Genomic DNA, 17,580 nt, shown 5'->3' with positions numbered 1-17,580 from the left:
GCAGTATTCTTACAGACTGGCACCAGGTGGTGTGGACCAAAATTTGAATACGTTTTACAAAACACTAAAGCATTGTAAAAAGACAAACTGGTCAAAGGCTGAAATGAACAGCTTCACAATTGGATGAAGGGGGATTTAAAAAAAGATCTTTTTATTTTACATTATATACACAATTCCCCTCTCATGATATAGTCAGGTCATTTTTGTCTCTTACACATGCAAATGGAAAAGATTCTCCTTTCTCAAAGTAGCAAAATTCATACCTGCAGATTATATGCAAGAAATCACTGTAATTGGGTCAAGAACTGACATCATGCAATTAATAATACTAGAGGAGGTAAAATAAGTTGAACATCTACAATAATCTGTGACATTCATTCTTTCTCTTCCCCCCCCCCCTTTCCACATCTTTAAATTAATCCATTCAAATCTGTGATTGTGTGAATATAATAACATAAGAAATTGTGATCTTATGCTTTGAATGGACAGGATGAGAAAAAAATAGCCTTTCATTCTGGAAGTTTTGACCATCCCTTGAAGTTTAAAAGTAAAAGTTCTACTACATGTTTTACTTGATCGTAAAAAAAAGACTGAGTTCTCTGGTTTAAAAAGCATGTCACATACTTGAATATGGGCCAAACATGATGAGGAGTAGAATCAGCTGTGAAACCTCGTTTCTTAGCACCAGTTCGAATGTCCCATATGATTATGGAGTGCATATCGTCTCTAATTTCGGGAGCATTGCTGAATGTAACTAAATATCTAAGAAATAGAAGAATTGCATACATGATAATTAGTAGTTGACTCACATGTTGGTTTGCATTGAAGAAACGAAAATCACTTTAAGCTCTTAATTTCAAGAAATTTTATCAAAAAGCACATAATTAGACTGAATTTAGAAATCAGAATTCTACTTTTTTCAAGCAATTAGCAAATACAAAGTGTCATAACAAAAGCACAAAACATGCACACATATACAGTCAGCATTGATACTGAAAAACCTCTCTTTTGCAGTCACTGTCGGGACGAAAAAATTCACCCGCAAAAGAGGGGTGACCGTTAATCAGAGGTTTGAAATGCATACTTTTGTTATGCAAGAGAAAATTATTATTTCAGCATAAAAGAGGGGTGTCCATTAAGAGGGGTTTTACTGTACTTATAAAAGATAAAACACTATAAGAACAGGATAAAAATTCAATAAATACATACTTTTCACATGGTGAAAAGTTGATGCATTGAACACCTGGATGACTGAATTTCATGACTTGAGTGAAGTTTTCTCCTCCCCAAAGAGCAATGCCCCTTATGTGGAAAGTTGCCAGATATGTTCCTAGAGGAGACCATTCTACATATGTTTCTGTCCAACCCTGTAGGATAATGCAACAAATACTCAACTTACTTTATTTAGGATTGAATTCAACTTCAACGAAAAACTGGACAACAATATTAACGCCATTAAACCCAATGCAAGTTAGAAAAAAACCAGTGACTGACACATTATTCAGCAAGTAAATAAATAAGAGATAGATAGATTGAGGTATAAAAATAATAACTATCTTGTTACTGAATACTCGCAAAAAACATTTCAACAAAAATTTAAAATGATAGCGATAGTACCTCTCTTTCTTGTAACATGGTTGGCTCTGGGTTACTATTGGAATAAATAGCAGTCTTTGCACCTGAATCATATATTACACTGTACTGATCATGGCAATCTGCATCTTGTAGCCACCACTTGAGATTACCCTGAAGAAGATATGATGCACTAATCAAGTAATAAATAAGAAACATGATAATAGAATAGTAGCAACAAAATGAAACAAGTACAAAGCATTAAAAAACTGAAAAATTATGTGATTTTCATAACTTGCATACATGATCCACATATGGCTGCGGGCCTGGCTCTTCCCATTCATCAGGAATCTGTTCGTATCTGAAAGAAAAATCAAAGAACTTCAATTGGGAGTAAATCAATTGAAATTCAAATATTTTTATAGATCAGGAGTGGCTGGCCCATGGCACGTCATGGGATCAGGAAAGTCATAAAAACATTTTTTTCTTAAGAAATCCTATTTGATTTTTGAATTGAGAAGATTTAAGTTCCTGTTTAGTATGTTCTTTTCACTTAATGTGTTTTTACTGTGTGCTCCTAACAATGCCTTAAGCGAGATACAGGGTGACAATTCAAATTGTTGACAAAAACCGATGCTCACAGTTTGTTTAATGACATAACTGGCACACTATTAGTGCAAAAACACATCTTGGAAAATGATACAGGACCATACATACATCAGAAACCCTACCAAATGCTTCAAATTCGTAAGAACCCAAGAGGTGATGTCACTCAGAATGAAAGATACTACGAGGATAATCAGGACAATTTGTAGACATGCCTCACTGTACCCTGTCAAATTCAAGCATACAAAGAAAGGCCAGCATCATATTAGATCAGCGTTATTGTTTTGGCTTGACTCTATATACAGTGAAAGTCTTATAACAAGAGCTCACAATCACAAGGCAAATTGTCATTGCAACATACCTCTTGTTATTAGTGAATGTCATATTTTTACTGTCAGGTGCTGTTTTATCTGCATTGAAACGGCTTTCAGATTAAAAAGTCTGCATATGAATAGAATTTACTCTCACACAAGGAAGTTTTTGCATAGAATTTTGTATTATCAAAGCGAGTAAACATTCAAAATTCTTGGTTGTTATATCACTGTTCACTTCTCTGGCTATATGGGTTCATTAACATTTTCTCACTAATTGGAATGAGTGTTTTAGTAGGATTTGTTCAGTCATTCAGAAGCTACTTTATATTGAGAATGTTCTGGACAAATATACCCTGGCAATGATCGTGGTCAGCCAAGTTCTTAGTCACTGGGACAGACAAAAGTAGAATAATGTATAGTTAAAATATGTATACATACCATTCCCCCAATCTTACTTTTAACTAGACATATAAAATAAATATATGTCCAGCTAAACATAGGATGGGGAGTAAAAAAATGTTATTTTACCGTGTTCAGTCTTAATTAAACGTACAGTCAGACCCACTTATAATGACGTCAGAAAAAACAGCGAAACTATTTGTTATACGCAGACTTCGTTATATCCATACCAGCTTAAAAAATTATGTTTTAGCAAGATAAAAGATTTTACATGCACGATACATATTTTTCAGTAATTTGAGCACAATGATGCATGCGAAAATTATCCTAAAGAATAGTCGTCTTCTCTCTCATCTAGAGTAAGTTCATTTGTAAACATTCTTATATTGTATGTTTATTTGTGTGGCATTATTGTATTATACTGCAAGATCACTGTATAATATATTATTTTTATATTATTTATTGTGTTCCATTATTGATTGAATGACATTTCATTTGTCATGTTTTTGTGAATGAATAATTACGGAACGAATAATACTACTTTCCATCATTTCCTAAAGGAAGTTTGATTCGATATACAAGCAACTTGGATAATGAGCACATTAGCAGAATGAATCAAGCTTGCTAACCGAAGTCTCACTGGACACTGAAATTTATACAAAGACTGAAATCATACAAAATAATATACGAACTTGGAAAAGTCTGTGAACAGATTAACATCAAAGACATGATGCTTGTCCAGCCTGTAGCTGTTTGTCGTTTTCACAGCTTCTATAGCATGTTCTGGTGATGAGAATTCAAAAAAGGCAAACCTGCAATGAAAATCAAAAATAATAATGATCACTACAGAATGAAATGCAGAGTAGACAGAGAAATATATATGGGTCGCAATTTTGAAGAACGCCATTCAGCCAAATTGATTACATGATTTTTGATGGATTAGAAAATATTTAAAAAAAATAATAGTAAGGTGGAATCTTTCAATAACAGACAATTGGGAGACTGCAAGGTTATGTCTGCTATTGGGGAGTATCCATTAATGCATAGCAAAATAAAGTGAAGCCCAGATCCACAGATGTTATAAGTTGTCGATGTGTCATTGTGTGGGCATCATTTGGGGCTCTCATCATGAGAATTCAGTTTCGAACCTCGTTCATAGCACTGAGGCGGTCAGCTGAAGTTGGTTTTCCATGGTTTTCAAGCTCTGAGGAGCGAATATGAACCAGTCTTCATTAGAAAAAATCTGAGTGAGAACACAGGCAGACCTTTCAACATGATACTCACACAATATAAAAATTCAAGCATTTGCCATTTTCACATAAAAATGTAAAAGACAGATGACGGCATAAGCATAACCCTTTGAGGGGCACTATATATATAAAAACAATTGGCCAAACTAACTTCACATACTTGGTACATAGGACTCATATAGTTGTATTTTGCAACTATTCTATTTTTATCAAAATTCAGCAAACAACAGGTGGTTGCACAGCAGGGGACACCGCCCACTTTGAAAGCTTTCCTAGGATGTAATGCCGGAAAAGCAACATTTTGTTTAAAAATTCTATTTCCATAGATTTTGTGGGGCAAAATGATCAACACAAGTACACCCAAGCATATTGATAGCTGGTTTATCTCTTTCAATGATATGGCAGTGTGTTTCCCTTCTTGAGTGGCATATAAATTTGTCTGAAATGCCAAATTTTCCCCTCAAAGACACTGAAAAAAAGAATAAGAACATCGAGATAGGCAATGTATCCAACATTGATAGTTTCCTGAGATGGTTCCCACTTCTTTCTTGACATCCGGGTTTTGGTTTTTGCTTTTTTCTCCCGAACCATCTCAAATTGTCAAGAAAAAAAACAGGTATAGGGGGAGCATCAGCATCATTTTCATCATCATCTATGCAGTAAGCTTTGTTTTATTTTCTTCATCTCAGGTATGAGGTATCATCAGATGCATTAGGCTCCAGATCAAAGAGAAGCTCTGAAATTAGTATAATATTGCTTCCTCTGCACTAAGGAATTCTATAGACATTTCATCACAAATAAAAGTAATGAATGCACAATATTCGGGGGGGGGGGGCGCTAAAGGCAAATTAAATAAATAAAATTAAAACAGTAGAGAGAGCATCAAAAGTAGTCGCGTCAACAACTACTCTAAAAGGCACTAGAATGAGAGAATGGTTATGATGCGAGACAAAAAATAGCATATGTTGTGTCCTCCATTCTAACTCCCCCCCCCCCCCAGAACTCCTCCACAAATACACATCTGAGATGTTTCACCACCATTGCTGTCACCCACTTTCTAGTAAACAAGAAAGAGGGAAGAAAATGAAGAAAAACAAGGTTGCTTCATCTCAGAGAGGTGGCTTCATACTGACGGCACTAGGGGTATCTAAATGCTCTCTGTGTGCGGTATCCTCAGTATGGAACTATCTTTTTAAAACTTCCATAATTTGATTTTAAATTATTCTTTTTTAAGTGAATGACTTGATTTCAACAAAGGCCAAAATCAACAAAAACAATCTGCAATTTTTGCAAAAACTTGCGGATCCCGCATTCCTGCATGTACCAATCCGTTAGAAAATCCCTAGAAGAATGTTTAGGTAGACTCCGAAAGTGTCCATTAGTGGGAGGTGTCTACTAACAGGGAGTGTCCACTATTGAGGTTCTACTGTATTAAGGCCCGTTTACACGACGCAAGCGCTTTAGTTGGTAACTTAATTTTTAGTTGCCAAGTACGATACAATGTATGCAGACGATAAGGGCCGTTTACACGGCTTTAGTTGGCAAGTGTGCAAGTGATTTAGTTGGGATTTAGTAATTTAGTTGGTAAGTGAATACAAACGGTTCTATTTTTTCCGGTTAAGTAGACGTATGCTCATGCGCCAGTGGGCGTGACCTGCCGCGCTGGAGGGGTCTTTTTGCTCTCTCACGGAGGGGTTTATTTTGATCTCAAGCGTGAACCTGTTCATGCTCCGTCGTCTCCTGAAGTTTCGCTAGAATTCCGCGGAAATATTGGATGGTGAGTTGGCCAGAGGACACAAGCTTCAAGTTTTTGAAAAATATCTTCGCCATGAATGTTTGTTGAACTATTGAAATGAAAATTACCTTAACAAACAAGCTAAAAATTATTCGATGTTGGAAAAAGCTGTGGAATATTCTGTCGACGTGATGTCAGGAGTTGAAAAAAATTGAAGATTCATAAATATAAAATATATATCAGGTGGGGAGGATTTATAAATTAAAAACTGGAAGGGGGCTTTCGAATATTTCTCTCGTCCAGAACGAATTTGCTGCCATCTGTTGTAAAAATACATGATCAAATATTCAACATAAAGATGTCATCTCTATAGATTAAATTAAAAAATAATAATGATTTCGAAAATTTGGAAATAATTTTTGTTTAATGAATTTTTATTATTTAATTTTTAAACCTTAGAATTTCCTACGAATGCCAAGAATCTTCTCCCATATTTTCGGCTTACATAATTCATAATTTATCTCCTCTTTAACTTCGATTAAAATATCATATAATCGATATTTACAACTTGGACGAGAAATAGAGAAATCTTATATTTCTTCTCGATGACTTACATAAGTTTATAATATGTTGTGTATTCTTTTTTCCCCTGTGGTGTCATCTCTCGCCCCCTTACGTGGGTGGCAGAGGCGAAAAAAGGGGACAAGCGAACTGTTTCCCTTGCGTGACCTACTTCTTGCTCAGTGTGTTGCTCTCGCGCAAGTGAGAAAAGAGTTTCTCCTTTTTTATTGAATAAATTTATATTCTTTAAAAAAAATATCATATAATGTGGCTCTGATCACAGTATTCTTAAGTTCTACCTGATCATCTTCATCCATTGTTACGAAAGCTATGAGCTTCAAAAAAAGCACCTCTCTGAATGCCAGATAAATAAAAAATTATTGCTATTATACTCCCGCGCGTTGCGTCTGTCTCTCTCTGTGGATTTGAGTAGACTGAAGCGCGCATGCGCTAACTGCGCTCACCTCCGTAAAAATTATCCAATGAGCATCTACTTACCACTAAATCGTGTGGACACCTTCAAGAAGAATCGATAAGTTAAAATTAAGTTGCCCACTAAAGCGCTTGCCTCGTGTAAACGGGCCTTTACTGTTTTTGACATTTTAGGACTACATTCTAGGTGCTTCTGAATGTTACAAAATTCCCTTATCAATGCAACTTGCATTCATCTTTCACCTAGAGGAGGCATTCACAAAGGTAAATGTTAAGCAAGATACAGCCCAGGACAGGAAACTTTGGGGTGTGAGGGAAGGACGGGATGAAGATAACTAAGCTAGAACGGCATAGTGGAGGTAACGTTGGTACAGCCCAGGGCTTGGCAAATTGACAATTGGGCTACAGATGATTTTTTTTTCTCAAAATAAAGGGGATCTCCTCCCCCCCCCCCCTCAACTTCTTCTTGACTTAGCAGAACCTTTCATTTCTGTAGATACCCAAGCATTATCTTTTAAAATTTTTGTGTTGTCATCGGATTCCAATGTAAATTTTTTAGCCAACACAGCAATCTAGGATTTGTCAAGCACAGGCAGTCCTCCCATCACATGATGGCACATGCATACATCACATCAACATTGAACGCTTCTATTTCTTTTCCTAAAGATAAAATGTGATTGTGTATTGAGAATCGCATGTCAGTGACTGAGCCTTACATGTTTGGCTTTTCCTTCCAGAACAGAATCACCTGACGTGAAGTGAGATAGCCAAGTCTCATCTCATGATGGGGGGACTAGAAAGATGGGTATGGGAATTATACCTTGAAATACGACAGGGCCCCAAAGCAGAATATGCCGAAATGTGCGACGTATGCAGCAGAACAACCAGTGCTGTTGCAGAACAATCTGGAAGAATTTTAAGAAAAGTGTAGAAAAGCGCTATTACGTATATGTGAATTTTGACCGCAGAACATTTTCAGTCACCTGAGGGCTCGTTGCAGAACATCGCAAAACATTTTGCTTTGGGGCGACAGGGTCTGTGCAACTCCATAACTTTGAATAGGATCAACGAATGTGAACTTGCTTTATTTTTCCCACAGTTGGGAGCATATGACGATATTTCCGAAGGGTTTCAACCAAGCTTGTCTGTTGGGATTTCAAAAAAAAGCTGATATAATTTCAGAGCTCCTAAATCAGTATCTGTAAACAATGAATTTCCCGCAGAATATCTTAAGAGCCCATGACGTCCTAGGAAGGGTTCCCACGACACTTCATACACGTTCACTTGCAGCACTTTATACGCAACTAATAATCAGGATATCACTGAGATTCCGGACATTTATGAAAATCAGTTGATGTTTGGATATAATCGTTTTTGTGGCTTTGATGTGGTTTGCGTTTATTATTTCTAGTAGCATTTCATTTTGAATTAGCCAAGACACCATTGGAAGTATAATTTTATCCCGATTCACACATCGATACTGTTGCTTGCTTCACAAATGTTTTGCTTTGAATATTTTTCATTGTCCTCTGAATTATCATCATCAGCACCACTTCTTCAGGGCTTTTCTCATGCAATATTTTCCCCACTTCTAAAAACTTTCCTATTCGGAGAATCTGCATATTCTTCTTGCCATTTCTACAGAAATAATTAAGCACATGCATATTTCTACTTTGCAGAGCAAACAATTTATTGGACAAAATGACAAAAATACTTGACAACAAAAGCTGAAACACCTGCTCATCGACATATGCAGATAAGAATGAGGGTAAAGTCCCACAAGTGGTATTGCACCACATTACCGGCAAACAAAGAGACTATCAGAAGAATTTTAACGATACAAAAATCAGTTATGACAATTTTAGTAGTAGTATACAGTGAAGTGTTATAAAATATTTGGGAGCGCCTGTGTGACAACCTTTCCTTCTTTCTAAGCATATTGGTTTATACCTTCGTTGTTAAGAGAGATAATGGGAAAAGCTTTGATGTAGAAAAAAACATGATAATTCAAGAAAAGTCACAAAATTTTTAAGCTTTTAGTTCATTCTCACTTGATATAGAAGCAGAAAAGGCGCACAGAATCACACACACCCCGTCCGTCTTTCTAGTGCAAAGGCTAAATAAATTGAGTGTCTTTTTCTATTGATATAATGCACAAAATTCAACAAGAAAAAAAGACTGTCAATCCCAGCACAACTCAGGTCTATCGCCATGGGAAATTTACTACCTAGTGATTTGTGACGGAAGTGTAAGTGTGTACCTTATAGTTTGAGTGTGTATCTAGTGTTGTGTCAGATTTTTTTCAATGTGCTGTCATCTATATTTCAGAAAGGGCATGAGTGAAGTGTAATGATTGAATATTTGCATTGTTTGTACGGCAGTCGCTCTCTGTGGCGAGACTTTTTAATAGGGAGATCGGCTCGCGTTCGCGTCTCAAAGTTGGGAGGACCACAGAAAACCAACTTCAGCTGACCACCACTGCGGCGATGGTGGGGCTCGAACTCAGGTCTCCGTGATGCAAGTCTGTTACTATGACCGCTCGACCACCACAGTGGCAGCAAAAATATGTGTATTTTTCTGAAACGTATTCCACAGTTAAGGGGTTGAAAGTAAAAAAAAAAAAACTTTTTCTTTGCCTCTATTCTGAAGATAACATTTCTCAGAATAGGTGTCACGGTTAGTACATTATAAAACACACACTATCTGGGATATCTATAAACTTTCACGCGATAAAAATGAAATGACCATTCTCACCCTTTAGTGTGTCCATTTTCATCTAATGGATAATGAGTGTTAATAACATCACCGAAGTTGTTGTAGAGTTTGGCCAGAACATTTTTCAGCTTGTCAACTCTCTCGGGACCTACTTTGGGAATCCCGTCCACAATTATGACAGACTCTACGCCATCTGCCTCCTGCGGTTTCGTAGCTAATAAATCACCAAGCAGCTCTGAAACATAAAATATATAGCACAGACATTAATAATTTTTTTTTAATCAGGATGGGATTTAAGTTTAATACCGCTGCAAAATAATCTCAAGATTGCAGAACAGATGCAGTATAATCCAGATCCCCCCCCCCAGGCGACATTTTTTTTCATGCACCGAACAGGTCGGACAGCTTGACGAAAAGTCGCCAAGGCCCTAACTGACTGCGGATGCCAAAAACACAAAAAATCGCCAGCATAGAAGACATAACAAAAGCGGAAACCAACAATATTATAAATAATAGTACAAATAAATATTCTCAGTATATAAATATAAAACCCGAACTCTGAAATAATAAACCAATCACAATAAGTCACTGTGGGTATCCAGAGCTTTAAAAAATATTTAGTAATAATAAACTAATTTTGGCCATTTGAACTGCCTGTGTTACTAGCGCCACCTGGAATGGATAATTCTAGAAGGGAGAGAGAAGTTACAGCAACCCCGACACCATTATGCTGGTCTTGGCGACTAATGACATTCTTGGCAATCTGGATTATACTGCATACTGCATGTGTACCGTTGCCAACTCTTTTCGTTGACAAGAAAAACACCCGAAAGCATGACCAGAAGTCAGTAAGTCATGCTTTTGGATGTCTTTCTTGCAGAAGAAAAAAATTGTCAACACATCAACAAAAATGGACAATACTAAGAGGTACCTAAAAGTGACCAGAATTTCCTTTTCACAATTATTTATCATAGCTGCCAACTTTTGAAAATGAAAATTCGGGAGATTTTCGCGCAAACCCGTATTTTATGCTAAAACCACTCCCTAATAAATGACAATAGGGATTTTTCCAAATAAAATAGGGATTTTCCAAACATAAAAGTTAAAGCGTAGGGAATAAAATCCCTACTCAAAAACTGAAGTCAAATTAAAATAGGGATTTTACACACATGGAAGTAAAACCCTTGGGAATGTGAAATTCCTACGCAAAAAACAAGTGAAATTGGAGGCCAAAACTTCAATGATGTAAAAATAAATATTGTGTTCAATCAGAAACGCTGTGAACACAATCAGAATCTTCGCGAATGACCCCAAAATCATCGGAAGATGAAGGAAAACACCGTCAATTTTTGAAGAACACTGACTTTTTGTGACACTTGCTCGATGGTTTTTTTTTTCATTTCACATGAGTGATGATGGCAGTCTTTCCATGACCGATGTTTATGTCCGTAACACAAGTTGTACAAAAAGGAAAAGTAGGCCCTCTTCTGGAACGTTTGATGAAAGGAAATTCATCGGAATAAGTATCTTTAAAATTGATTAAATATGTTTTTGCTTATCATTATTCATGCTTTGTTATATCGCACGTACGTAACTTCAACAAAAGAAATTTTGACCACATGCGCGTCACTAGAATCTTCAATTATTATCCAGGACTATTGGCTGCTAAGCCATTTCCCTGCACGATAAGACAAACAACTTTCTTGTTACCATCAGAGGGTTTGTAAAACTTCCTTAAAAAGGGAATTTCCCCATTTACGACGTGTGACGTCATTTCGAAAGGGGAAAAAAAGAGGCTTCATGCCCCACAAGAAATTCCTTAGGGATTGTTTTCATGAACGGGGATTTTTTTTAACGAAGTAGGGAATTTTTAGGGACAATTAGGGATTTTTGTGATTTTCGTAAAAATTCGGGAGATTTAAGAACTTTTCGGGAGGTCGAGCGATGAAGCTAAAATTCGGGAGATTCCCGAAAAATTCGGGAGACTTGGCAGCTATGATTTATTCAACTTTTTTACAAAAACTCTCAAGATTCCTTCGAAGGTACTCTTCACTAAAGCTAATACACTCATCGAGTCTTTTCTTCCACTCTTCAAAAAGTTTTTTTTTAATTCATCCGTCGTGATGCCGGACAGCCTCTCCTGTTTTCGGAACAGATGCAGTATGGTCCGCCACGACTTTGGCGACTTTTTTCTCGCGATAAGTCGCCAAGGCCGTCATAATGCTTCTCTGGGTTGCCGTATTTTTTAACACTTTTCCGGTTTCGCTGGGTGATACTAGATGGCGCTAGCTTCGCCAAACAGGATTTTTCTTTTTTTCACCGCGTTTTTTCAAAAATTCAAAGCAGCCGTTGATCCATTTCCAGCGCGTCTCTCCTGGATTATTATTCCTCCCTTCTGCAGCTCAAGTCATTTGGTTTATTATCTGGTCAGGTTGTATCATACCGTTTTATTAATTCGTTCTATTTATTACTTATTCATCAATTGCCATGCCTTCCGTTTTATCGGTTTATTATTTAAAATGAACCTACAGAATTTTTCATGCCCGGATCCGTTTATTTAAAAAAAAGGGTCCGGGTTTTAGTTTAAATACATAGAATATTTATTCCCGGAATTCCTTATGCCCCGATCTTTTTATTATTAAAAAAATGGGCCAGGTGTAATATTTTTTAACTGATATTTTTTTCTATTTTTATACTTGGTGGTTTCTATTATGTTTTGCACGCTGATGTTTTTTTTTTCGGCGTCCGTAGTGTCTGACGGCCTTGGCGACTCTTCGTCGGGCCATCAGACATGTGTGGCGCCAAATGGCTGACCATATGACAGCTGTTCCATCACATAGAGCTAATCAGATAAATAATCTGGAGAAATTAAATAAATTGTCTGCGTGAAGCACAAGAGTCATAATGTTTCTCGTTAACAATTGGCATCCTTTGAAGGATGTATGAAATGGAGTATTGTTACGATGCAAAAGCCGGCTACCCGTCTCTCACAAATCAGGTCTTTCTTTCACACTCTGCCATGCAATCTCATAGCTGCCTGTCGGAGAATGAGAATTAGGGAGGTTTTCTTCACGCGGATATAAATCTCTTCAAAATTTAAATATAAAAGGGATTTTTGTAAAGCAATGCAATTTTTTTTTTTAATGAAAGTAAAATTATTGGAATTTTTCATTGATTCAGTAAAAACTGGGGATTTTTCCCCCTTCATAAAAACGTGACATTGCGAAAACCATAGCTGATTAGCGCCAAGTCACCAATCATCGCCAACCAGTAGGTAAATTTACTTTTCCTACTCTCATAGACTCCGCCACGAAGCTGGGCTGGAAGAGATCTGAGCAACGGGATAAGTCCAGTGGCAAAGTTCTGGAGTTCATATCCTACTCTCATATCAAATCATGCCCACAAAAAAAGAAAATCGCCATTGGGCCCAAAACAGGGTATATGGTCAAAACACAGACACTAGTCATCTCACTAATTTCGGGTGTCGAAACAACAAGTTGATGTTCGCTGTTTTATGAATTTTTCCCCGAAAATGAAATATTTTTTAATAAAGAAATTAAAAATACTTTATTTTCAGGGAAAAAAGCATTTTAATCGGCAATGAAAAATGTTGAAAAAGCCACTCTATTGGCAACAAGAAAAAAAAATCGCCCAACAAGCCACAACCTTGCTTATGGAATGTTGACCAAACCTATCACCGACAATTGTGGATCATTTTTAGGCCAATCAAAAACAAAAATGTTGTCAAGTTGGTACCAACCATGCTTAAGGGAAATTAACTAAACTGGATAACGATAGCACAGGTTTGACAAGTCTATAGAAAATCTAGCCACCAACCAAATACTTTCGAAGCCAAACGCATTTCTTTCGCCCGAGCTTGTTATCACACTCAGAAAATTTTAAGCGCCAACATAATGTTTTTTTCATCGAAGTGGCGACTTTGATATCATGTTGGCTTGCCATTCTTGTCACCAATGTGAAAAATTTTTAAAAAGCCAATGCACCAAGATATTGGCGATAAAAAAAAAAAAAATCACCAAACTCGCCACGATCTCGCTAACGAAACCCTTAACCAAATCGATCAGTAACAATCATTGACAATTGTGGATCATTTTTAGGCCAATCATCGATAACTATTTTGTGCCTATCACGGCGATTGGCTAAATCAGAAATAAGAATATCAAAGCTCGTTTATAGGGATCGTATAAATCAACATTTACTTTCGTGTTCATTCAATTACAATACTAATGGATCTCCGGAGACACCGTTATCACGTCATGGTGTTGATGTCCATACGGAGGTCATCTTATATAGTAACACGTGTAAGAAGCGTCACGACGCGACCCAGATATCGTATTTACCTTCGTCGGATATGTCATCGACAAAGTCCTCCGGATCACTGAAATCGGGCTCTTCTTCCAATTCGTTCTCGTTGGCTTCCATATCGACGTTTTCGGGTGTCTTATCGGCGTCGTTGTTTCGGGCATCACCGTCTTCTTCCGCCATATTATCCTCGGCTAACGACAAAGCGGTGCACGTTGCGGCTTTTACTCGCACTTTTCACCCTCACGGACTAGGAACAAAAAAAAAAATACGAAAATTATATTATTTTATTACAATAATCCCATCAATGTAATGTTTCGAAATTCACTATAAAAATACAAATTTAATCAGAGTCTGGATTATTCATTCTAAAATATTACTAATAATTAATTTTGTTCACTTATATATAAGCTGACCATATTTCCTCGAGAGAAATACGGGAAATTGGAATTCCAAATCTTAGAGGAAAAATAAAGTATATATTATACTTAGGCTGACCATATTTCCTCGAGAGAAATACGGGACATTGCGTTTCCAAATACGGGAAAATACGGGACATCGCCAATTTTCACCAAAAACCACGCCAAATTCAAACAAAGTTTCCAAATATTGTTGAAATTACGGGAAAATCACAATGGCGGGAAATGATGCAAATTGCAGTGAATTGCAATGTATTCCACGAAAGACAAACGTTCAAGGCAAATGTGGGAGATTAATATTCTCATATATAGTTGTAATTATCGTAAAATAATTTATGAGTTGAAAAATAATGTCAATCTTTGACTTCAATAAAGAATAAAAATTCAAGTTGGCTTCGTGTAAAATACGGGAAAAACCGGGACACTTTTCCCAAAAAGTCGGGACGGCCAAAAAAACAGAAAATACCGGGACTGTCCCGGGAAATACGGGACGTATGGTCACCCTAATTATACTTATATTTATATTACTTATATTTCTCCTCGATGTCCCGTATTCGGAACATCGCCAATTATGGCCATGAACAACGCCAAAAGTGTAAAAAGTTGCCAAATATTGCTGCAATTACGGAAAAATCGCAATGGCCGGAAACGAAGCGTTACTGCAAATTGCAGTGGATTAAAATGAATTCTACGTGCTAAAACGTTCAACAAGACAAATGTGGGAGATTAATGTTCTTATTTGTAGTTGTAATTATCATAATATAATTTATGAGATGGAAAAAAATTTCAATCTTTGACTTCAATAAAGAATAACAATTCAAGAAGGCGTCATGTAAAAAACGGGAAAAAACCGGGACTGTCCCGGGAAATACGGGACGAACCATACGTCCCGTATGGTCACCCTACTTGTATATGCTCATGGTTACAATTTTTTTTTTTTTTTTTATGCTTTAGAACAATGAATATTATTTAGTCACAAAACTGCTGACGTTTCTGTTTCTAAAATTAATCATTGAAAAGAGGACAGAATTATTCAACATTTCAGACTAAACACAGAGCAGTAAATGACCTTGTTACCGATAAGTGTGTGTCATTTATGAAGAATTCGGAAAGACGGAGGATCTCCGGAGTACAGATTCACCTCAATGATTGTTTTGCATATAAACATGGCGGAAAGAAAAAACATTTGGTGAAAAAATATTTAACCATCGATATATCGAGCTTATATTAGGGGCCGTTCAAGTATTACGTCATCGTCGATGAAGGGGGGTCCGATTTGCTGACTTTTGATGCAAGGGGGAGGGGTGTTTGGATGATGCTTTCGTCATCAACCACCCTTTATGAAAATATGAAATATTCTTAATATCATCTTACTCGGTGAGCCAAAAACGAGAAAACCTTTCGATAGTTCGTCGGCACTTGAAGTAACGAGATTCATCGAAAGACTGGTTATTTGTGGAGTTGAAGATTTCAAGGAAGAAAATTTATCACTGCTCCCACGGGGACTCGAACACCGGTCTCTCGCTTGCCGGACGAGTGCTCTACCATCTAAGCTATGGAAGCATATAGAATATTTCAACCTTGGAGCATATATATATATATGTTGAAAGGCACCGTACGTGGACGTGCATATAGAAATGTCCTCTCCACTTGTCAATACAATATTCATCGAAAGACTGGTTATTTGTGGAGATGGGGGCAGTGATGAATTTCCTTCCTTGTAATCTTCATCTACGCACAAATAGCCAGTCTTTCGATGAATCTTGTATTGACAAAGTGGAGAGGACATTTCTATATGCACTTGAAGTAACAACCCACCCCCCCCCCCACTATTGATAAGTGCCCTACAGAGCCACTTTAGTGATCTCTAAATTTTTCGCGATCCAAGTGATCTGGAAATGTGTCCGGGCAGCTTAAGTGACCTAGAACTGTGCCACGCATCACTCAAATGATCCGTAACTATATGCTCTGGATCACACGCTTAAATAATATTTTACTATCCATTAACGGAGAATCCTTGTTAGCGTAGAAAATTTTCGATCCCATGAGTATCCGTTATTGAGAGATTCTAATGTAGCACAAAATTTTTCACGTGAGCGACGTTTCGACGCAGTCACAAATCTTTTGACAAAAATCGAAATCAACTACAAATATTCAGTAGTAGGGATTTTTGAGGATGCTGCTTGGTAAAATAGTCCATTATAATGGCAACATCCGGGGGGAACTCTTCCCATTAGGACTGCTACATTTATAGTTGTCTGTTTCTTGTGAATTTTCATTATTAATAGATATTTTTTAAGTGTGAAGCGAATATTATATACGTTGACTGCAATCAATATAAATATGTGCATATGTTTAGTGAATTATAATTTTATAATTACAAACATAAAAAAAAATTAAATATGTGAATGAAGTTTACTGCAATCCCTTGATTGTTTTCGAATTTTTAACCCATTTTTATACCACTGTGTTGCAGGAAAACATTGTTGCAAAAAAAAATCGTCACCGAATCTTTCAATTTCTTTTGTGATGAGAAAATTTTTATTTGAAAACGGAGCGATATATGAGCTCAATAAGTGTGTTTGGGAAACTCTGATCTAAATGCTCAGTTGAAGTGGACAAGATTAAATTCAGGAACGTCGGGGAAGATCAGACCCCCCCCCCCCCCCGTGTTGCTTGGGTTGAGCTTCATGTAGAAATTCTGATTTTTGATTCTGGTGTGCTTATATGCATGCCAAAAAAATACTGAAGGTGTTCGTTCACTCAGCTCCAACGCAACAGTTTTACCAACGAAGTTATATAAAGTCTCTAATGAAGATGTTTTAAAATCTGCCGTTTTTAAGGAAGAATGAGTCTAGTTTTAATACGAGAAACAAATGAGATATCAAATACTTGTTTCTCGGGTGGAAATCGCTACTTACTGTAATGACTAATCTTTAATCGTAGGCGGCCCCCAATGTCCATGTGCCACGCCGTCTTTGTTACCGAATCGCGCTAAAACCTGCTAGCATGTTAAAAAGTTATCTATAACTAGAATAATATTCCTCTTTCTTCCCCCACTGAACTCCCAGGTTTCCACTTTTGACGGAATTGAATCAGGGAGGAAAAAAAAGAATATTTTATTGAAACAAGGAGCGAGAACAAGAACATTTAAAGAGGTTAAACCTCGATCAAATTATTTACAGCGTCATCTGTTGCTAAGTTTTATAAATAATTTTCAAATTTTGTCCGAATTTAGTTAAGGCCGTCAAAGC

General features: G+C 36.9%; 1 protein-coding gene across 1 annotated transcript in view; it reads right to left on the bottom strand.

Annotated features, from left to right (window-relative positions):
• Nucleotides 1-14,130, bottom strand: part of eIF3b (eukaryotic translation initiation factor 3 subunit b) — a 33,864-nt gene extending 19,734 nt beyond the window's left edge. Inside the window, exons 1-7 of the mRNA XM_089241740.1 lie at nt 13,946-14,130; nt 9,624-9,819; nt 3,584-3,703; nt 1,876-1,933; nt 1,618-1,746; nt 1,210-1,367; nt 625-762 (exon numbers count right to left, since the gene is read on the bottom strand). Of these exons, the coding sequence (XP_089097866.1) occupies nt 625-762; nt 1,210-1,367; nt 1,618-1,746; nt 1,876-1,933; nt 3,584-3,703; nt 9,624-9,819; nt 13,946-14,090 (944 nt within the window). The 5' untranslated portion in view covers nt 14,091-14,130. The remainder of the gene's footprint in view (nt 1-624; nt 763-1,209; nt 1,368-1,617; nt 1,747-1,875; nt 1,934-3,583; nt 3,704-9,623; nt 9,820-13,945) is intronic.
• Nucleotides 14,131-17,580: the final 3,450 nt, after the last annotated feature.

Source organism: Pholcus phalangioides, unplaced genomic scaffold (assembly GCF_987345545.1).
Source record: "Pholcus phalangioides strain wild (caught in Gottingen) unplaced genomic scaffold, Ppha-v1.0 ptg000014l_1, whole genome shotgun sequence".
In the NCBI taxonomy this organism is placed as follows: Eukaryota; Metazoa; Arthropoda; class Arachnida; order Araneae; family Pholcidae; genus Pholcus; species Pholcus phalangioides.
The sequence above is the reverse complement of the archived record's forward strand: the minus strand, read 5'-3'. Positions and strand labels throughout refer to the sequence as shown.